Source organism: Desmodus rotundus, chromosome 3, assembly GCF_022682495.2.
Source record: "Desmodus rotundus isolate HL8 chromosome 3, HLdesRot8A.1, whole genome shotgun sequence".
NCBI lineage: Eukaryota > Metazoa > Chordata > Mammalia > Chiroptera > Phyllostomidae > Desmodus > Desmodus rotundus.
The window spans coordinates 137,603,781-137,627,667 of record NC_071389.1 but is presented as its reverse complement, the minus strand read 5'-3'; the positions used below and the strand labels follow the sequence as shown (position 1 = coordinate 137,627,667).

The 23,887-nt window shown below is 37.1% G+C and overlaps 1 protein-coding gene across 4 annotated transcripts in view; it reads left to right on the top strand.

The window, feature by feature from the left end:
• Positions 1-13,339: 13,339 nt before the first annotated feature.
• CNOT2 (CCR4-NOT transcription complex subunit 2) overlaps positions 13,340-23,887 on the top strand; it is a 108,876-nt gene continuing 98,328 nt past the window's right edge. For 2 of the 4 annotated variants that reach the window (XM_053921141.2, XM_024576378.3), the window contains exon 1: positions 13,340-13,468. In XM_053921141.2, coding sequence (XP_053777116.1) covers positions 13,464-13,468 — 5 coding nt within the window. In that variant the 5' untranslated portion in view covers positions 13,340-13,463. Of the gene's footprint in view, positions 13,469-13,734; positions 14,303-23,887 lie in introns of those variants that run through there. The other 2 variants (XM_024576379.3, XM_045184687.3) reach the window with 2 other exon arrangements.

Below are 23,887 nucleotides of genomic sequence, written 5' to 3'. Positions count from 1 at the left end.
TAGTCTGGGATCTTCATCTGTTTTATTCACTGGCACATGGCAAGAGCCTAGGATAAAGCCTGAAACATACTAATCACTCAATAAAGACCTGTTGAATTAAAAGGCAATGAAATGAATGAGACCAGAAGCAACAAAAGATCCATTTCTATGACAATATAACTGCATAGTAATATACTTCTAGTAAGACAAGTTACTTGTGTTTATTGAATGAGGATGTTGATAATTTTAAAAGTCTTTAAGGGATATTGAATTCATAGCCTGACACTTAAATCACCTATCTATAAAATGAACTTGATGCAGTCTCATTTCCTGCTGATCTCTTCCTCAAATGCTACCTCCTTAGAGAATTCTTCACTGACCACCTTATCTGAAAGAGCACTCCATCCCCTAGCCACTCACTAGCTCTAGCTCTTTTGTTTCATTTCCTTCATAATTCTTACTATTGCATAATGTTATGTCAAATACTTATTTGCTTATTGCTGACCTCCTCCAGGAAAACAGGAACAGTACCAGCCTTCCTTACTGCTCTGTTTCCCAGTGTTTGGATTAGTGCCTGGCACATAGTGAACATTGAACAGCATGGATGCACGGGGAATTTGCATGCACTCATGTTCTTCGTATGTTTCTCCAATGGTCTCCAGATCTAGATTTGTTAAGCTATCTCTTGTACTGTATTATTCCCTCAATAATAAGCAAATCAACAAAAAGTAGCTCTTAGTGCTTCATACCACATCTAGCAAAATGGTTAAAGGTCTGAATAGATACATGCTGTGCATTATTCTACCAACTGTCAATGAAATTCAGTATTGACCTGGAAGATTGGATCTTAAATTATATTAAATGAAAGTTTTAAATTTATTCTTTGCTGTTTTCTGGGTGAAACTATTAATTTTATTGAATTAGAAGTAAAGACACCGTTCTAATATTGTGAAATCCTGTTTGATTTAGAAACTTAAGCAAGGACAATGTAAAAGAGGTAGTTCAGATTATTTGCTCTTTAATTCTACCTTTTCTGTTTGACATCTAGGCTAGGTGACAATAATAGGACTGACTGACGTAGCTACCTGGCTTTGTAATGGGTGGCAAATGCAAAAAGGTGCCAGACTTTTAAGAATATCATTCTGTAAAGAGTGTTGCTTCCTTCGGCTGTTCTTTCTGGGCCTCAGACTCTTCACCAAAACTGTCAGTTGTGGATACACCTCAGTAATCATTTGCAAGGTTTTAAATTTCAGAATTTATAAATCCACAAAGAAATTAATGATGAATTATAGAAAACACACTTTGAAATGAACTATATAACTTAAGCATGTTTTTAAGTATTTGTCTTCTTTACTAAAACATTTCAAATTATTGAGCATATAAATAAGAAATGTCCTCATTTTTTCTTCAATAACTGTCCCCAATAATACTAGGTAAAACTCCCTTTATTTCAGGGTGGTGGCCCTCTAATTGCTTACATATATTATGATTTTCAGCTACTTTACTAGAACAGTGACAATCTAAGATTAAAGAATCAGTCATGCTAACTTGAAAGCTCCAATCTCTAAATCAATTCAAAGCTCTTCTCCCCTTCTCCTCCCACCCCTCCACTACCAGTGCAGATAAAGCTCTACTGACTTGGAGGCAGTAGCAAGAAATCTTGCTCTCAGATAACTGCTTCTCCTCCATCTTCTAGGGTGAGTGCCCTTGGTTTGTGGCACAGTGAAGGGATAGAGAAAAGGCCAAATGCTTCCTTAATTAAAAGAGAAAAGGCTAAGTGTTTCCTTATTTGACTGGGCAAGAATAAAATCTCCATTGACTGGATAGATAACTTCTATGTGACAGAATCCAAAAGCTGGATCTTCAGTGAGCCCTCATGGCAGGGGCCTACCATTACCTAGTCTGTTTTGGTGGTTATCTGGTTCCAGCTTACTAGACCTCTTTCATCGGTTCCCTCTTGTGGTGCCCTCATACCGACAAAAGTGGCTCAAGCCCACCTGCCTTTCCTGGTATCCACACCACTCACGGGAAGCTCTATTATTTTTGGCACACTAAATGATGGGCATGGTGGTTACTTCCCTGCTGTCCTGGCCTCTCTCAATCTATCGTGGTTCAAATTTTCCCATATTCAGTCCGAGGAAATCAGAAAGTTGTGTGGCCAAGCAAATAGCTGAAAGAGAGAGATTTGTCTCCCCTTCTTTTATAAGTCCAGTCTTTAGAAGTGATTCTCTTCGAGCCTCCAGCTTCCACCCTTACATATTGGAAACAGCTTGCCCACAAACACTTTCTCCACCAGGTCTCCTTTTTATCTGTAATTTTTTTTTTTTTAACTAAGAGTGGATAGAAGTGCTAGTGGTGGTGGTAAGGTAGTTACAGGGCTCATTGTGACACTACTCAATTATTACATATGTAATATGTAATATGTAAAATATTACAATGTAAAAAATTTTATACATCAAAAAGAAGACTCTGAAACTAGATATAATTTGTGCAGTCTAAGGCAACCTCTCTTAAAGCTTCCATTTCCCAGATACACCCAAAATAGTAACTCAGGACGAGAATAATAGTGTTTGGGGGGAGGGGAGATCTCTCTCAACTGCATTCAGAATTTCATGTTTTTCACTCTTAAATGTGTTTTTCTGACAAATACACCTGCAAATGGTCCCCAAATTATAAACAAATAAGCTTCCGTTTCCTCACCTGTACCCTGCAAATACCACCTATCTCATGTTTTGCACATTGAGTGAAATCATGTTAATTATGGTGCTTGCAATTCAGTAGATGCCAAATTAAGTGATAGCTATAATTATTATCAAGCCAACACTAACCTCTTATTTTATCTCTAATTATTGTTGTTTGAGGTTTTCTTCTGCTGATTGTTGTAACCACTTCCTAGTTTCCAAGGATATTTTTTTCTTTCCATTGGTTACCTCATTTATTTGGCTTTTCCTTTTAAGTTACTTATTTTTACAGATGACAATGAACCATGAAAGAGTAACATCTTTATTGTTTGGTTCAGAATATTAAGTGGCTTTTAATATTGCTGTGATTGATTCCAAAGGTGATGAGCAATAAACAGAAATTCATTATAAGGACAAGGATACTTGAAGAGCAAAATATTGTGCACAAATTTAAACTAGAAATCTGATCCATACTTGTAGCATACAAGAAAATTGGAGCAATTATGCTATACCTACATCCCATAGTTTTGAGAACTAAATGACAATAAAACATAATCAGTAGCATATAACTGAGACTTAATCACATTTGAATAATGAATGATAAATGGATATCAAGTCAGAACATTGTATTAAGATTAGGAAGCATTTATTCTATTATTCTCAAAACTGGTTATATTAAAAATGTACTTTTATGTTAGTATCTATAAAACAATTCAAAATGATATAGAAAATTTAGAGTCAGGAAGAGTGCCACTTGCAAACTCCCCAATTACAGAAGAAATCTTTATACAACAAACTCTAAGACTGTCCAAATTCTTTTATTTTTCCTTTATTTTTATTGTCATTTTGGTATTTTTTTTTCCCCTAGGAGAGTATGGTTTTATTTTTTGACCTAAAGATCAGCATTTGATGAAGTTAGTGTCTTTAAAGCAGCATCATATTGTCTCTGTCTCCATCTAGCCTCTCACTTCTCTGCCTGGATCATAATTACTGTATTTGTGAATTCTGGTATTTTTAAGCATCAAATATTGCACACAATGCATAGGTGACAGGCTGAAGATAAAAATACCAAGTTGTTCACGGAAAAAAATGTCTTGGTTGTCGAATAAAACTTTCTCAATTCTCGACCCAACAACCCGTCCATGCAGATACCTGTATGATCAGCCACATGTCTCTCAGGTGACAAAGGAGATTCTGTTTTCAAACAAATCGCTTCTCAAACAGGTTTATGGGACGAAATAAGTTCGAGAACCGCGGTTCCACTATAGTTTGGCTATTTGTTTCATATAGTGTCACTGTAGTCATCATAACGGGATTTTTCAAAACACTAAAGAGAAGCTTAATATTCTCAAGCATTATAAAATGCTCTTATAAGTAAAAAGTAACCTCAATCTGTGGAAGACCTCAAAAAGTGATGTTAAGAATATGTACAATGAAACATGTACTCCTCCCCCAAACGATCACATTACTAGAGATGGTGGTCATTTACCATCACAGTAACTCTCATTTTAGAATGGCAAAGCTTCATTTAAAAGTACAGTATGTTCTGTTTTTTTAAACTTTTTTTAGATCTTATGTTCTTATGATCCTATGCAATTTCTAAAAATACACATAGAAGCTGAGTCTGTGATCCAGTAAGTTTTTATTAGTTCTGGTGACTGTGACAGACTGGAAGGATGAGCTGAAAACTTTATTCCCTTTACATTTTGAAAGATTTCAGAGTTGTACACTAGTATATTTAATGTTATTGACTTTTCTTAAGCCTTGGCAACTTAAGGCATCCTGGTGTACGTGTTAATTAATGGAATATTTGTCATTCTTACTGCACAAGCTGTTATGACTGTTTTGCTTGTTTAAATGAAACTATCACTATCATGTGTCCTTACAGAAAACTTCTAATGTTGTTTTTGAGAACTAAATTAACTATCATGTCTAACCAGATAATTGACACAAGGGTCCTTTTTGAAATTATTAACCCAGTTACCTACATTTGACTTCAAAAGCTGGTGTTTCTGATGTGTAATGAACAAATGTAGTTTTTTGTGCTAAACTTTTGACTATTTTAAGCACTGTAATGTCAGATGGATAGTTAGAAACAATAATATATTAAGGTTTCTATTTAATCCTTTCAGGACTAAACTGTATCTCTTTAAAGATTTTCTTTTTCTCCTGTTAGGATGTTTGCCAGCATACAGTACTGTTGATCTAGATGTATGTTTATATGCTCATTTTTAGCTTCTATCTTGTAACTTTGGAATGCTCTACACATTCAGTCCTTAAGAGGGTTATTTTACACACTGTATACTGTAAGGGTTATTAGCAATCAGATGGAAAATTAAGTAAGCTTATACCATACTTTGTAGAAAAATCTGCTCAGCTCCCTATTTCATCCATTAACAATCTGTAATGTGAGCAGTTTTAAGGAATAAAAATAAAATGTAAAAACAAAAGAAAAGCAACATAAAAATTTAGATTAAACATAAAAACAGTTCCTTTATTTTTATTTTTCCTTTGGTGCTGACTAAACCTTGGAGTGCAAGAATTGATTGGAATGTTTGAAGTAATATAACAGTAAAACATTTTAACACTGGGGAATTCTAACCCATCTCACCATTGTTTTGACATTGTTTCTATAAGTGCTGACTCTGACTAATATATGTAGCTTACAGATAAACAGTGTGTTTGTATAAGAATCCTGGGACCTAACTTCAAAAGGTACAGACTCCAACCTTCAGGCATCCCAGCTCTGGGAGATTTGCTGACCTTCAACCATGGAGTCAGGATGATATAAAACCAGGATGACTGAAGCCAGGGTGACTAAACCAGGATGACGCACACTGGACCATCACTTGCCTTACCAGAATGGAATGGGCTCATCTGCATGTGGAGAACTTTTCAAGCCCCTCTCTCCATCTCTCTGTTCTGTTCCCTTCCTTCCTTATAAAAAACCTCTGCCTCCACTGACATGTGCAGATGGGCTTTGAGACGTGCGTCCCCCATCTTCCCAGAAGACAGTCTTTGAGATGTAAGTCCCCCACCTTTCCGGGAGATGGTCTTTGAGATGAGTCCCTCATCTTCCAGATGGTCAGCATCTGCAAATAAACCAGTTTATTTTACATCAGAACCTGCCTCTCGAGTATTGGCTTTTGTAGAGGCAGGCAGCCAGACTTGCATTGTTACAGTGAGGGATTTTTTTAGATTGCTTCTCCCATGCCCAAGATTTTCTTGGAAGCTATATACTTCATAATCTCCATTGTGTCACTGTCTTTATAATCTTCATTTTATTTTATACTGAATGTATTTTCATGTCAAGTATAAATTCCTTAGTTAAAAACATGTATTAGCTCTGGCTGGTGTGGCTCAGTTGGTTGGAGCACCGTTTGTATACTCGAAGACTGTGGGTTCGATTACCAGTCAATGCACATACCTAGGTTGCAGGTTCGATCCCCAGTCAGGGAGCCTATGAGAGGCAACCAACTGATGTTTCTCGCATTGGTTTCTCTCTGCCCACTTCCTCTCTCTAAAAGCAATGAAAAAATGTCCTCAGATAAGGATAAAATTTAAAAAAATTATTAACATTCAGTATTTGAATGGCTATCACTAAGGCCAATACTATTTAAGAAGCAGATAATTCTTTCATTAACCTACAGTGTACATAAAATTATTTTCATTCCTTTGTAAATTCAGTATTTAAGCTGTTTCCCTTTCAAACAGATTTCAGTGAATTTTAAATTATGACTGTATATTCACTAAGTCTGATAACTTTGGGAGGTACTTTTAAAGGGGCAAATACCTTATAATTCATATGTAGGTTAGAATAATTGTTTTTAATTAAGAAAACAGCTTAAGCATGTATTAAATAGTCAACAAAGTTGAGAAAGCAGAGTAAAAAATATTTTGTTGTTTTTTGCATGTGGGGTAAAATAAACTATTATTGTATGGAATTTGAATGGGTAAGAACTTACAACACATTTTGAGATGACTCATAGATAATTTAATATAATTATCTTAGATGTGAATGGCAATGTCAAGTGATAAAAGGGGATATAAAAAATGTACTGCAAATGATTCTATTTAACTTTTATTTTTCCTTTGGGACTGACTAAACCTTGGAATGGACTAGTCAGCAGTGACTATCAAAAGTCATCCATTTCAACCCTTCTGACTGAAATTTAAAATACTCCAAAATCCTGCCACCTTATCCATAATAAATTCCACTACCCCCTCTGCTTATCTTAGGCTGGTTCTAGATGCTGGCCCATGCTTATTTCTGCTTTGGAGTTGACTGAATTGTGTCCACCCTACATTTATGAGGTTCTTATCCCCAGCTCCTTATTTGGAGATAGGACCTTTAAAAAAGGTAATTAAGGTTAAATAAGGTCATATGGGTATGCTCTAACCCAATATGACTGGTGTTGTCATAAAAAGGGGATTTGGAGACAGACTGGCACACAGGGAGAACACCATGTGAATATGAAACAGCCATCTATGAGCCAAGGACAGAGGCCCTTGGAAGAAACCAACCCTGTTTTAGACTACTAGCTTCCAGAACTGTGAGGAAATAAACTTGTTTAAGCCATCCAGTCTGTGGTATGTTGTTATGGCAGCCTTAGCTGCCATTGCTCATGTTCTTCCTGTGTCCCCTCATTTCATCTGTATCTATCCAAACTGTCTATTAATATGGAACTTAAACAGCCACTTAGTGAAGTCACCCCTGACACACCAGTCCTCTCTCACTTACCATCTCTGATCTAGCATTTATATTCTGTACCAGATTTTAGCAATTGCTAGCACATAAAGTAGATGTAAGAATTTCACAAGTTACTATAGGTAAAATGATTAAAATAGTGCCTGACAGGGAGTGAATCTTAAGTGTTTGCTATATCTATTGCTGCTATTACTACTTCCTTGTTATATTTTTCTCTAATCAAACCATGTTACTACTGACTCTTTTTGGTATAATGCTGGCCATGTAAGTGCTAAAAACACTGGCTGATGTATAAAACATTTAGGAGAAAAATGAGACATAGTTCTTGCCCTTAAGAAGCTCATTGTGTAGCAGGGAAAAACCCAATTCTATAGGAAGCTTAAGTGAAAAAAAAAAAATGGATTCAGAAAAATTTCCAAAGATGAGTCCTGAAAGAAGATGTGTTAGTTATCTATTGGTGCATAACAAATTAACCCAAACCACAGCAGCTTAAATCAAATATTTATTATCTCAGATTCAGGAGAGGGTTAGTTAGGTGGTTCTGGTTCAGTCTCTTATGGGGTTAGTTAAGCTATTGGCTGGGACTGAAGTCTTCTCAAGGGGGCCCAAGGATTTGCTTCTAAGCACACTCTTGTTGGCGAGTTTCAGTTCCTTATTGGCTGTTAGATTTCATTTCTTTGGCAAACAGGCTTCTTTATAGGGTACATGAATGTCCTATGACATAACAGCTGGCTTCCCTCAGTGATTCGAGTTTGCATAAGAAGTCCCAATGCCTTTTATAAGCTAGTGTCAGAGTCCCAGTCACTTCCACCTTAATCTATTATAAGAAAGTCATAAAGACCAAACCACACTCAAGAAAAAAAGTGTATTAAGTTCCACCTCTCGAAGAATGGAGTATCAAAGAATTTGTGGACATATTTTAAAAACCAGCATAGAAGACTAAAAAGAAATTTGTTAAGACATTTTTGAGGGAGCAAGAGGTCACTCAAAGCAGAGGGACGAAAACTGCAAGGGCACAAAATATGGAATATTGGGATATAACCACAAGTAGTACCTGAGGCTGAAAATGTAGGAGAGTGGTATGTCAAGAAGGTCTTTATACCTCGTGAGTAGAAGTTTGCACTTTTATTCTGTAGGTGATGAAGCATCGTTATGAAGAATTTATGCAGGGGAGTCTCCTAAGATGTGCACTGTAGAAACTGGTGATAGTTTGAAGACTGGAGAGAGGTAAAACTTTAATAAAGAAAGACCAGTTAAATAATCTCTTTCAAAAGTTGAGAGAGATTATGAGTAAATGATTAAGAGAATGGCTGAAAAACTGGACAGGTAAGGAGGGATCCTAGAAATGTTTAGAAGGTAAAATTATACAAGAATTAGCAATTAGTTATGGGGTGTAGGGAGAAAAGGATTTCAGGCTTAGCTATTGAGTATTTGGTACTATTTCCCCAAATTATCCACTTGTTTTTTTAAAGATAACTTTTTAATTAGTACTGTAAAATATTTATTCTATGAAAATTAAAAAACTATGAAATGAAATAAAAATTACTGTAATAGTCACTTCTGCAAAGTTGAATTAACACCATGTACATATCCTGTTGGTCCTTTGTAAACTAACAAATTTTTACAAAATTGGAATTATATTTTAAAACTTTCTTCACACTTAATATATCATGACAATAAAATTTCCTCCACATCATTTTTAAAGGCTGAATACTGTTTTGTTGTATGGATGTAGCTTAATTAATTTAACAAATATTCTAGTAAACAATGCAGTAATCAACAGTCTTGAAATAAAGTTGTTACACATTATCTTTATGATACATTTCCATTAGAGGAATTGCTTTATCAAATGATCATGCTCAAGGCTTTTGATATGTACCACTAAGCTGCACTCTAGAAATGCACCAATTTATACTCTCAGTACCATAAGAAACCCTGTTTCTCTGAACACTTGCCAGCATTATCAAGATATAATCACTTGTTAGAATAACACCTGAAAACCAAATTAATGTGTAACATGTTACATCACTCATCAGTCTGACTTACTATTACACTTTTACAGTTATTACCATTCAAAGCTTTGATTTGTATATTTTAGCTGAAGAATCTGAGGTCCAGTAAGTTATATAATAAATCAGACTACTATTTAGTGGGGGTTTCTGCCCTAGATATTATACTGTAGTGCTCTGATTTGCCACTCTGCCTCACTGTTTTTGTTTTTTCTATAAATAACCTTTTATAAATAACAATTCCCAGAAGAAGGTTCGTATCTTCACCATCAAGGGCTGGAAGCTTGGCATATTCCATTACTTTGGCACTATTTTTCCTAGCTGCTTCCTAGCTGGGATTTTACACATTATGTGTTGAAGGAAACTTTTCAAGACATTTACGTTAAAAAAAAAAAGTCTACCTAATCTTGGATAAGGACCTCTTTCATTCATTCAATGGGTCATTTATTTCATTTATTCACTGTCTCATACATTCAATAGTACTTATCTAGTGTCTACCATGTGTAGGAGCTAAAGCAGTGAACAGAACAAACGTGGTCCCTGCACTCATGAAATGTAGACTTTTAGTAGGGTGAAGGGAAACAATAAAATAATTGTAGCTTTAACGACAGAAGTTTACTTTTTCCTTATGTCAAAATCTGAAGATAAGGAGTGCAGGACTGGTATGGTGCTCCACAAAAGTCTCAAGGTCCCAGGTTTCTACCAGCGTTAAGGTTTTGTCATCCTTAGGATGGGGAAACTTGACATGGCCCAAACTGGCAGCTAGAGTCACAGGCTATCATATCTGTACTCCAGGATGCAGGGTATAAAAGGAAAAAGCAGCAAAAGATTAAAGCTGTGGAATAGCCGTCTTTTAAGGGTGGTTCTGAACAGGTGCCCATGGCATACCTGCTTATTGGCCAGAACTATCTACGGCTACAGATAGGCTGGAAATACAGTCTTTATTCTGGACAGTCAGATGCCTGTGTCTGTTACTATGAAAATATTGGAGAAATTTTAGAGGACAACAGTCTCTGCTACAGACTGGGAAATGCTTGTTACCTAATAGAGACAGAAAGGGCAAGAACAAGATGAAGTTGGAGGTAGGCAGAAGCCAGATTATACAGTTTTAAAGGCCATGGTAAGAAGACTGAAATTTATTCTATTCTAAGGGAAGCCAATGGAGGGTGTTAAACGAAGGAGTAACATAGCCTCATTAACGTTTTAAAATGATCACTCTGGCTGGTATATACAGAATGGTTTGAAGAGGCAAGGGGAAAAGTGGAAGCAGAGATAGTGTGGATATTGCTGCGTGAGAGATGGTAGTATCTTGGACAAGCTGGTGGCATGAGAGGAGATGTGAAGTGGCTGAATTCGGAATACATAAGGAAGAGCTAATGGTACCGGATGATGAGTTGGATCTACAGGGTAAAGAATCACAGAAGACTCCTAGTTTTATGCCTGAGCAAGTGAGTAAACTATTGGTTATACTGTTCATGGAAGGACAACTTAGATCCAAATGTTGTTTCGGTACTTGTTAAATTTAGGATATCTATCTGTCCTTTTTCAGTACTGTATACACCTTCTAAAAATGAGGCATCCTGTTCCTACTAGTCATTTACAAACTCATTTTCTTCCCATGATGAGGAGTTTTCCCCCTTACTTTAAGCGAGTAATTTTTCTACAAGGTGTGTAAGAAATTTACCTTACACACATTTCAACACACAAAACATATACAAGGTGTGGACTGTTTTTCAGTAAAAGGAAAAAAATCCATCAAAGTAAATAGTTAAGAAAAAAATGACTGACAAACTTTGATTATTAGCAATAATAATGATCATTTAGATGCAAACGGACAATTTAAAGTGTCCTTTTGCATCTAAGAACTCAAGGACACTCTGAGTACTGTTCAAAGTGTTTACTAGAAGGTCATAAATGTAAGTCCTTAACAAGTCTTACCTCAACTAATATCCAGAACCAACATCCATGGTAGGTATTAAACAAGTTTTACAAATTTGTAACAGATTGGACACCAGTAATAGGACAATTTAAAATTTGTTCAACTATACTTTAATTTATTCTAAACAAGTAATTTTCTCAAGAAAGAGATAGTATCTATGTATGTTTTTCCTAATGCTCCTACCTTACACATTTACCATGAAAATGTTTGTTTTATCTCTTTCAGTAAAATACCCAAGGTAGCAAAACCCTCAAAGTAGACCTGTCCCTTTCTCTAAGTGATTCCTCCAATTTTACCAATGTTTATGCTATTTAAAGCTTGTGCTTTTTTGAGTAAATATAAGTATTAATAATAAGGTCCACTTCTTGTTCTTAACAGAGTGCTATATATACGTCAAACTACCAATAGATTAAGTGGTAATACATGATGCAACTACACACACACGTCTTATTTTTATTATTTCATCTTATGATTCCAGATAGTAATACCTATACTTTCAAGTTATTAATAGTATAAAACGCTCAAAGAACACTGGAATGTTAACTGTAATTATCTGCCAATGGGGAAAAAAAAGCTCAGTAATATGTGTATGTACACACATGTATTCTTACACCTGTATGTGTTACATTTATTTATAGGTGTGCAGTCTGTAACACACCATCTTACATAGCAGAGAATGAAGACGCAGGCAGGAAGAACTTCTGTTGGGAAAAAGGGAGAGAATAATATAAAGAAGTGTTATTCCCCTTGGACTTTCCTAATGTAAAAAACACAGTGAAGCCGGATGTTTAATGAAATGAATAATTATGTAAAACATTTTCTAGTGGCTACATCAACACCATTCAGAGTTTAGTTTACACATTATCCACTAATATTTCAAAATCCCTTGCATTCTGTAAACATGACAAAGTCACCTTTCATTTTATAGTATGTTTATTTTTCTCGCTATTTACAAGTAACAGATATCCTTTGACCTTCAATAGTAAATTTTACAATGAGTTTTTTGGAAGGAAAAAGTGATGTTACAAAAGAAACAAACAAGAGAAGTAGAAATTTTATTTACAGGAACTGGATTGCACTTTAATAAATTCTATTATTCAAATACAAGTAACAATTTTCACTTCATGAAACTACACAACCCCAAAAACACGGAGGCTCTTTTTAAGTTAAAAAAATGTCCCGTAGTAACAAAAAGGGAAGAGTTTATCAATATAAAAACGGACAGAGATTATCTCAAAGAAAACGAATTTAATTTCACTCTGAGTGACAAGTATTTTTCTGGAAAGCAGAGACTTCTCATCTGAAGTTTCTACCAAAGCCACCACAATTTCAAAAGGTCTCGCTAACAGCCCGTTAAGTCCTTCAACCTCAGGTGGGAAGTGGGGACGAGAGCACGCGCTACGAATCTAACTTAGCCCCCGCGAGATCCCCTAAAGTGCTTTAAAAACCTGCTCCCCTATATGCTCCCTCTCACCAAGTCGAGAAAGTAAGGGTGGTGACTGCAAAATACCAGGGGTTTCGGCAGCGGGGAACTCACCTCTCAGCAGGGGTGGGCGACGAGCTCCGGGTCCCTGGAAGGGCGAGCACAGGCACCTTGGGTGGCGGGGGCTGAGGCAGGAAAGAGAGACAGCGCTCAAACGCCGGGTTTCAGGCGCCGGGTGGTGGGGCGGGGTGTCCCACACAAACACAAACACAAACACGCTCGGCGTCCCGGGGGAGGGCGGACCCATGCCACCTCACCATTCCCCGCCCCTGCACCCCGCGGCCCACCTCGCACCCAGGGCCCGCGCCCGCTGGGAAGCAGCCCGCCCCGGGGGAACAGTAGCGGCCGCACAGGCCCAGCTCCTTTTAACGCCAACGGAAAAGCTACGAGCCTCCGGGTGAGCCGGCGGGAGACCCGGTGGACGGTGAGGGAAGGACGAGGTGGAGCGAGACGCCTCTCTCCATTCACTCTCGGAGACGCGAAAAGCAGTCTACCCACCACCAGCCTTCTCGGGGCCGCGACCGCTGCTCCCACCTTCCGCCGCCGCCTTGAAGAAAGCCGGAACGGCGGGGGTCACGGCGGGGGTCAGAGGATAAAGGTCTTGCTCCCAGCAGCCTCCGCGGTGGATACGTCGCCATCTTGGATCCGCGGGACAAGAAAATTCATGCGGTGAGTTTTTGGCAAATTTTCGGAAGTCTGGCAGCGGGGCGCGCGGCTGGGGCAGCGGATTCGGGGCCTCCGCAAGGCGGGGGAATGCCTCGGGGCCGGTCCGGTCGCACCTGGGGTCCGCGGGCAGCGTCCCGGCCCGCCGCTTCCCGTTGCTTTTGTCTCGGCTCCAATCGAGAGAGGGAGAGCGGAGCGGGCGGGGAGGGGGGGTGGCGGCGGTGGAGGGAGGGGGTGTGTATGAGAGGGTGGTGGATAGGACGTAAGGCGTCGCGGCACTTGGGTAGCTGCAGCTGTAGCTTTGGATTCTAGGCCCGGTCCCTTCGAGGGCGCTGGGGTTTTCCTCGGGCTGCGCTCCCACAGGCTCCCGCCAGCGCACAGGAGCCTGCGCCGCGCTGCTTCCTGAGGAAGAAGAGAAGGCAGCCGCGGTGGTGGCCGAGGAGCCCCGGCCCGCTTTAGACGGCGCTGCCGTGGTCCCAAGCTGTTCACATTTTCTCAGTACAGGCACATCACCTGCAACTTGTGTATGTCTATGTAAAAGATGGGGGACATTGGACTGGCTAACGGGTCTTAGGAGCCTCCAGGCGCTGGCATACCGGAGACTTTGGGTCATGGAGGAGTGCAACTGTGGTGCTGCTTCTGCCGCGGGTGAAGCTTCCGTGCTGTGGTAGACACTGAGGCCGGGGTGGCGGAGGAACCCGAGACGCTTCTGTCTGTGAAGTTGCTGGCCCTGGGTTTCTACTTCCGCCGGAGCCTCTCCACCTTTTGCTGGCTTGAGTCTAACTTAAAAGTTTTACGGAAGAAATGAGTGGGGTTGAAAGAGGCCCTCCTAGTTCTTAGGTGAGGCTATAGGAGAGACCTTGTGACTGAGATCGTTTTGGAATGCGAGGTGTAGTCTTTTGAAAAAGCATTTCCAAGGTTTTAGAATTTGCAGTTATTCCAGGCCCTCTGAGTATGGTAGTTACCAGCATAAAAGTCTTACATACGGGTACCACACTCTCGGAAGGAACCTAAACATCAACTTCCTTTGAATCCTTGGAGGTGCCTTCAGTTTTCAACATCCAAAAGACCAACTGAACACCTTTTGTTTCATTTTCGTAAAACTCTTGGTCAGAGGATCCTATTCCATTCTTAACCCTCAGGACGGTTTCTAATCAGTATATTTAAGAAAATTAAGTGTACGCTGATACCAACCCTTAGATTCTTGGCGAAATGGTAGGTGTTGAATTAAAATCTGTTAATGAGAGCGGCCATACTTGAATTTAGTTGAAAGTTGAACACATTTTCTGTCATGCTTGATATTAGGAATTTCTAGACCTCTGGAATAAGTGCAACTTTTGATTTGCTCTTTTAAATAACAGATTATTGGGCGTGGGGTGAGGTAGAAATATGAACGTATTTATGCGTTCACGTTTATGTTGAGTTGTTAGGGAACACTTGCTTTTTTTGGACATTTGTTTCCCAAATGTCAGTGAACACAGCTCTTTTGCAATTATGGAAGATGACTTTATTCTAGATTTAAAGGGTGGATGGAAATGGTTAAATGTCCACTACATTCAAATGGTTAGATGTCTACATTCCCATTTCTTTTCATTGAAATACTTAAAAATAGACCAATATCTTTAGGAAACTTTATATGTTGAACTCCTCTCTAGTTCGCTGTTCTTTTGTAATATTAAATCAGTAGGAAAAATACAAGATTTCACTGTAAAAAGGCAAAACTCCTGCCTCACTTTTCTTGACTTTAATATCCTCATTTAATTTTAAAAAGTTCCTTTTCTATCATTTTCCCCCCTGAGGGCTTGAATTACTATGATTTCTGTGAATACTTTGTACATTAGAAAGGAACCAAAAAACTTTCACATTTTTTTGCATCCTGAGTAATGCTGCATCAGTGAAAATGAATTAATGTAGGTATCATTTGTTGGCAGAACCCTTTTATTCTAAGTATACGGTGTAGAGATATCTGTAACCTAATCTGATACTCTTGGGGAATGAGAATTGCCTTTATGTTTAACCAAGCAACAAATACAACCTTTAAAAAAATTTTCAGTTTCTATTACACTTTCGTTTTAAAGTAAACTTACATGGAAGAAAAGTGAGGGCAAGATGTATGAGAATGAGTGACTTATGTCCCTTTTATTTGCAAAGTACTTGATCTTGAAGATAAAATAAAACTCAGCTCTTCCTCCCTAAGAGAACTAATTACCTATGTTTTTACTTAATAACTTTGAGTATTTAATTTACTTTTTGACTTTTGAGAGATACTTTACAGTTAGTTATAACCTGGATATTCTGTTTCTTCAAAAGTAAATACTTCAGATTTATGAGATTTTTTAAAGAAATGCTTCTAACACAGTTTTGGTTATATCTCTTCAATAAATATTAATATTAAAAATACTTGTACTTTGAAAGACTTACAGAATTTTTCACAGTCCATAGAGAGGTAAAGTTTTGCTTGCCCTTTTAGTGACAAATTTGCTTCACAAGATTTTGTGTGTATGAAATAATGAATATACATTGATAGACTGATAAATAACAGTTTGTTTTGTTCTTTAATTGTCTTAAAATTTTTAATTGTAGAAAGTTCATTTTGTTATGATTACATAAAAGCAAACTTTGCATGTGCTTTCTTAAAATAGGCATTTGAGGACAACTTATGCAGTGATAGTCCTAGAGGATAACACCAAATAAGATTTTATTTGTTACGTAGAGATCTAGTAGATTTTGTAATACAAAGAAACAAAAGAAACCAAGGTACTAGGTAGGGCAGTTTACAGGCAGAGTTAATCTGAATTGCACTGTAATGTTTGAATAGAATTACATACAGCATTGATATCAAAGGATCTAGTGCTATGATAGGAGCCATTCTGGTTGATTATACAGGTGACTGTTCTTACTGAGGATGATTTCTGCTGGTGATACTCCAGGGAAACTGAATTCCATTTTGACTTTCCCAGATATTTTAAAAAGAGCTGTATACTAAAATTGCTGTCTATTGTAGAAAGTCTGTCTTTGAAAAGAAATACAATAAGCATTAGGATTTTAAGTTTTTAAAATTATTTTATCATTTTTACCTTGGTTTTGTTCATTGAACCTTTCTCAGTTTATATAGTAGTAGATATATTTTTTCTTGTTACTTTGTTTTTTCCATTTGGCTTCTTTTTTAAACTCTTAAAACATGCTGATATGGTTTGTTCATTTATTTATTTAGTACTATTAAGATGACTTGAAAAATAATTCCTAATATGTTTTCTAACAGCTTGTTCTCTGAAATAAGATGCAAATCTCTAGGTATATCACTTGGGGGTGTACTGTATTTTAAACTAATAAAATCGTTTACAATGTTATTTTTTTGGTAAGACTCTTACCTTATATAATATGGAAACGCAAAATGAATTATCCAGGGGGAAAACCCAGAAAATTTCCCTTTTCTGGATACACTTTAGTATGTTGTATATGTTTAGACTCAGGATCTGTTGGGGGGGGGGGCACCTTTTAAACACGTTTGCCACCTATTCTGAAAGTTTTCCTTTTTTGTGTGTGTATGTGAGGTGGGTATATTTTTACTATCATATCTGTTTAACTTATTCTTCAAAATTCTACTCTGGTATCATTTTTAATGAAAACCTATCTGGCTCTCAAAATCCTTTTGTCATACTGCTTTTATTGAATGTGTCCCGCTGTATAGTAATTTACTGTCTAACCCCATTATCCACCATAACCTTCACTGGACTGTAACCACCTAAGAGATAGGGCTTTGTCCTATTTATCTTTACATCACTACTATTTTTTTATGGTGTATAGTTTTTAGTAGGTTATCAATAAATACGCAGTAAACTGAAGTGCTGCCAAATTGTCATTTGACACTTAATGCTGTCAGAGTGCCCTGTTTCCCAATCCACAGATCAGAAATGGCAGATGGGAAAGGGGAATGAGAGAAAAGCATCCTGCATTCCTTTACTTTGAGTCCTTACAGTTTTGCTTCTGAATTACCTAGGGAAAACAGAAAATCAGCTTTTTAGTGAAAAGTGTTTAGAGTGAATGCAGGACTAAGGGAAGGATGTTAGTAATAAAATGCTTCTGGAAGAGTGTTTACATCTGTTACCTTACTGTATTTTGTATGGCTAAGGTCACTAAGGTCATTGGTTGAAGGAGATATATTTTGTATTTATAGTTACATGGTGATATATATTTACCATTGCTTAATAACCATGTTAGTTTATATATGATATATATATATATATATACTATTTTAACTTTCTAAGATCTGAAAAATTCCAATTCTTACACACATTTGGCCTTTAATGGTTTGAGTAAGAGATTTTGCACCTGTTTTGCCCCACTCCCTATTTTTTAAGATACAGAAATAAAAATTGGGCAAATGACTCCCAGTTGTATTTAATGGAGATACTAACATTTAACTTAGAATTTAGAACTCTTTTCTTATGTTTTATTTGCCCATATATTTTTCCAGAGCTTTTTAATGACTAAAAACTACTAATAGAAAGAGGGTATTTTTTTTTAAAGAGAATTTAATGCAATACTGAGGATACCAGTCCTTTCTCTGCTTTTACTGCATTGATGCCTTTTCTTACGTGAAGGTAGATAAGAATGCACACTTAGTAAATTTTTACTTTGCCAAGGAATGATAAAATAAGCAAGAGAAAATTATGTATTCTGGCAATTTAGATAACAATGAGTAGACTTGACTTGCTTTTTTTCAAACATATTGATGTACTATTTTTCCATTCATATATATGGATGTTGAAACATAACTGCATTTTGGACCAGCATCTGGACAAAATGTAATGGCTGATTATGTAATACAATGTGTTTGGGAGAGGAACATTTGGTTTTGTATCATCTGGCGGAAGTATGTATTAGTGTTACTTTTTACATTATAAATTATAATGCTTGTCCTACATACAGTTTTGTATTTAATTTTCAGTTTGTAAAGGTCTTCCATAGACTGGTCAAATAATAATATTCTGTAAGTTTACCATGCCATTCAAAGTACCTGATTCCTTTTGGCTTAATTTTATTACTATTTAAAAAATTCTTTATAGCTTCAATTATACATGGTTGCCATTTTGATGTTAACTTTTAAATACGGTTAATTTTTTAAAAGATTTTATTGATTTTTAGACAGAGGGGAAGGGAGGGAGAAAGAGAGGGAAACGGTCAGTGTGTGGTTACCTTTCACGCTCCCCCTACTGGGGACCTGGCCTGCAACCCAGGCATGTGCCCTGACTAGGAATCAACCAGTGACCCTTTGGTTCGCAGGCCAGTGCTCAGTCTACTGAGCCACACCAGCCAGGGCTAAATAAGGTTAGATTTTTAACAACATAAAGGTAAAACAATCAAACTGTCTTAATTATTATGAAAATTCATAATTGAGGATTATAAAGGCTATTTTATCTTTAGACTGCATTCAGCATCTAAAACCTTTTTCACTTAATGCTACTCTATAGGAAAGACCCAGATTTATTATATTAAGTAGGTGTAAGTACATGGTTTATTTTTGTTTTTAACTGGGCATCTTGCATATTCAGGATAATTAATAACTGGAGTTTGAAAGAGGAGTAGTAGGAAATTTTTGTTTAAAGCTTGACTTTCTGGCAAAATACATCAACTGCTCATATTTTTAAAAATGATAAACATCAGGAAACACCAAAACTTTAAGTAATGTTACAGTGAGAAAAGGTAATATATCACACTGATGCCACATTTTGCAAATTTACTTACTGCACAATTATTTTGCAGAATTAACATGCTGAGGAGATATACCTTGAGGTTTGCCTTAATTTAGTGTACAGAATAGTGCTTTAGGAGTATAGTTTTTATAATTTAATGTGTGTGAGCATGTCTAGCCTTAGTTTAGAAAAAATATTTAGAGCTGTTACCTTTCTAATCTGTGCATGTTTATGTGAAATTATAGATACATTCGTAGACATCAGGCAAGACTTTATTTGAGGTTGATAGCAAGACTGTTTTACCTGGCAGCAGAGATAGCAGTATTCAGAGCATTTAAATTTGATATATAGTAATGGGCAGCTTTGGTGTTTCTCTCAATGACAGACTGCATATATAATGGTGGTCCCACAAGATTATAATGGAACTGAAAATTTTCTATCAGTGAGTGACATAGCACAAAAATCCTAAATTTGTAGCACAATGCATTTTATCACATGGTGATGCTGGTAGTCATATAAAAGTATAGCACATACAGTTACAACAAAAGTAGGTTTACAGTTCATATGGAAAATAACAATTTGTGATAATACAAGAATAAACTGTTTTTCATACTCACAACTGTAAACCTGTTTTTGCCAACCCCTGTATGTATAGTACATACTTGATGATAATAATAAATGACTTACTGGTTTGTATATGTACCATATTATACATTTTATCATTATTTCAGAGTGTATTCTTTCTCCTTATAAAAAAAGTTTGGTGTAAAAGTGTGTCATGTTATATCAGTAGTAGCCTTGTGTGCCTCATGTTTATTGCATCTCTTGATTGCATTATTTTCTCTTCTGCTTCATTTAATCTAGCTCTGTTTTGTACAGTAACATGCTATGTAGGTTTGTAGTCTAGGAGCGATAGTTACATACCATATAGCCTAGGTTTACAGTAAGCTATACCATTCAGGTTTGTGTAAGTACACTCTACAATCCCACAAAGATAATAGAGTAATGATGCACTTCTCATATATATTCTCCTTCTTAAGTGACACATGAGTATAATGCACTTTTGTTTTCTGTGTGTATCTGAATCACACATTCTAAAATAAGTATGTATGTACAAAACAGTTATAGTCAGGTGTTCAGGGAATTTGACATATCACTGCTCTTAGGGTGTTCTAGAGCATGTAGTTTGAAAATCAGTAGGCTTAATCTCTTAAGGTCACTTCCAACCTAAAATCTGTGTTTTAAGAAAGTCAAGAGTTGCCTTGGCAAGGTAGCTTAGTTAGGGTGTTGTCGTGATAAGCCAAGGTTGAGGATTTAATCCCCAGTCCGGGCACAAAAAAGAATCAAACAATGAATGCATAAATGAGTGGATTAACAAAAATCTGTGTCTCTCTCTTCCCCTTCCTCTCCCTCTAAAATCAATAAATTAGAATAATAATAATAAAAAGTCAGGAGTTTTTCTTTCTGTAGATACAAAATTCATAGAATTTACTTGTTTTTGAGTAGTATTGGGATAAAAATTGTGTAAATTTAAATTTAGGTTCTCATTGTTGGATGTTAACATTCTAGACATTTTCAACTAAATCCTTTAATTTGAGAATAATTTGTTCTATTTTAGACATTGTGGTACTGCCAGGTATATATGATGGTGAATAAGACAAGTCTACCTTCATGGAGCTAACATCTTAGAGGGAAGACATAAAATAAACAAGTAAACAACTAAATGAACATAATTTTAGATAGCAATAATTGTGATGGAGAAAGTAAAGAGGATAAGAGCACAGCAATTGATTTGGGTCGAAAGATGAGACTATTTTAAGTAGGCTAATGAGGGAAGACCTTTCTGGAGGTGGCATTTGAGCAGAAACCTAAAAAGGAGAAAGTTGTGCAAAAATCTGGGTGATTGTTTTCCAGGCAGAAAGAATAGAAGGCTCTGAGTTGGGGTTAAGTTTTGCATGTCGATGTTAAGTTGTTTTATAAAGTTACTTAATGCTTTCTACCTAATAGGAGTAAATTCTGAAGTGAAGAAAGGGAAATGAATCAGACATACTTACTGTTTTTCACCTGCTGACAATATTTTGGTGGACCAAATAATTTGTAATAAGTTTTAGAAGAAGTATAGGGAGGAGGGAATATTTTTTATTAAGAGGCTGTACAAATGATTTCAGGATCAGGTAGAATTGGTGTCTGTATGTATTAGTGTAAAATTATAAAGGAGAACAAACCTAAAACTTTGTGTTTGCATAGATTTATCAAAATTTTAAGAGTTTTTAATTTGGCAAAGTTTTAGATAGTAGTTTTTTTCTTAGAAATTAATTATTAGTGATTTCCATGTTCCGTCAGATTTCCTTGAATAGGTCAATAATTGTTACTGTGTGCTATGCACTGTTATAGGTGTGTTGAATAATTCTTCAAGTTTAGTTTTTAAGGTGCACGCTGTGCCTATATATGCTGGAGTAGAACTGTCTTGTTTGAGGGAGGTAATGTGTTGATTTCAGGTTTGAAAGGACCATTTGGAGTTCACTAGGTGGGTGAGTGTATGTAAATAACATTATAAATACACAATGCCTCAGAGAATATACTGGACTTGGAGAATGGCAATTTGCTGTAATTTTTAATGGAGTTCTGAGACCTCATGAGAAGTTGGTTGAAGGCATGAATTTTGTCATCGTGTGAGAGACTTACTTACGTGATGAGGAATAAGCAAATTGTTACTTTAACAATGCAAGTGATAATCAGGTGTGTGCTTCATGGGCAGATTTTAGATTCCTCAGTTGACTTATAATTAAAATTACAAGATTGATGATGTAATATACAGCATTTGTGAAATTTTTGAAGAATTATTTTCTCCCCATTAGACAGATATTTTTTTTATTCATGTTGGCAGAATTTCTTATTTGTTAAGAACTATGTTGTTTTTTTCTTTCGGCCAAGATGGAGGTGTAGGTAGGTACACTTTGTCTCTTTGCACAACCAAAAGAAGGACGACAACAAATTTAAAAACAAAAAACAACCAGAACTGACAGAAAATCGAACTGTATAGAAGTCCAATAACCAAGGAGTTAAAGAAGAAACATTCATCTAGACTGGTAGGAGGGGTGGAGAGGATGCATGGCAATGTGGCAGCTGGAGGACCAGGTGGCGAAGCAGCAGCTGGCAGACTGGGCAGTCCCACATTGCATGCGGGTAAACCAGGAGGAACAACTAGGGAGTGAGACCACAGAACCCAGATTTCAGTGAGGGGAAATAAAGCCTCAAAACTTCTGGCTGTAAAAATCTGGGAGGGTTGTGGTGGTGGGAGAAACTCCCAGCCTCACAGGAGAGTTCGTTGGAGAGACCTACAGGGTCCTAGAACGTACACCCCACTCCCCCCACTTGGGAATCAGCACCAGATTGGATTTGCTTTCAGGAAGTGGGGGAAGTGACTGAAGCCAGTTAGCTGAGAGCCAAATAAGAAGCATTGTTCCCTCTCTGACCCCTCCCTCACAGCACCACAAGGCAGTGACATGGGTTGCCCTGCCATGGTGAATATCTAAGGCTCCACCCCTTAGAACATAACAGGGGCTCTGAGACAAGAAAATATGGCACAAACAAAAGAAGAGATCAAAACTCCAAAAATAAAACTGAGCGTTGAAGAGATAGCCAACCTATCAGATGCAGAGTTCAAAACACTGGTAATCAGGATGCTCACAGAATTGGTTGAGTATGGTTGCAAAATAGGGGGAAAAGTGAAGGCTATGAAAAGTGAAATAAAAATATACAGGGAACCAACAGTGATGGGAAGGGAACCGGGACTCAAATCAATGGTGTGGACCAGAAGGAAGAAAGAAACATTCAGCCAGAACAGAATGAAGAAACAAGAATTTAAAAAAATGAGGAGAGGCTTAGGAACCTCCAGGACAACTTTAAACATTCAAACATCGGAATCATAGGGATGCCAGAAGAGGAGGAAGAGCAAGAAATTGAAAACTTACGTGAAAAAATAATGGAGAACTTCCCCAATCTGGTGAAGGAAATAGACTTCCAGGAAGTCCAGGAAGCTCGGAGAGTCCCAAAGAAGTTGGACCCCAGTAGGAACACACCAAGGCACCCCATAATTACATTACCCAAGATGAAAGATAAGGAGAGAATCTTAAAAGTAGCAAGAGAAAAGTAGACAAGTTACCTACAGAGGAGTTCCCATAGGACTATCAGCTGATTTCTCAAAAGAAACCTTACAGGCAAGAAGGGACTGGCAAGAAGTACTCCAAGTCAGGAAAGGCAAGGACCTATATCCAAGATTACTCTATCTAGCAAAGCTGTCATTTAGAATGGCAGGGCAGGTGGTGCTTCCCAGATAAGGTCAAGTTAAAAGAGTTCATCATCAGCAAGCCCTTAGTATATGAAATGTTAGAGGGACTTATCTAAGAAAAAGAAAATGATCCCAAAATATGAACATTAAAATGATAACAAACTCACAACTATCAACAACTGAACCTAAAAACAAAAACTAAATAAATAACTAGAAGAGTAACAGAAATGGAGATAACATGGAGGCTTATCAGTGGGGAGAGGGGAGAATGGGGGAAAAGGTTTCTGTTGAGATATTCTTACAGGGAATAAGAAGCATCAATGGTACGTACAAAATAGACGGGGAGGTTAAGAATACTATAGGAAATGGAGAAACCAAAGAACTTACATATACAACCCACGGATATAAACTAAGGTTGACAGGATGCTGGTGGGAGGC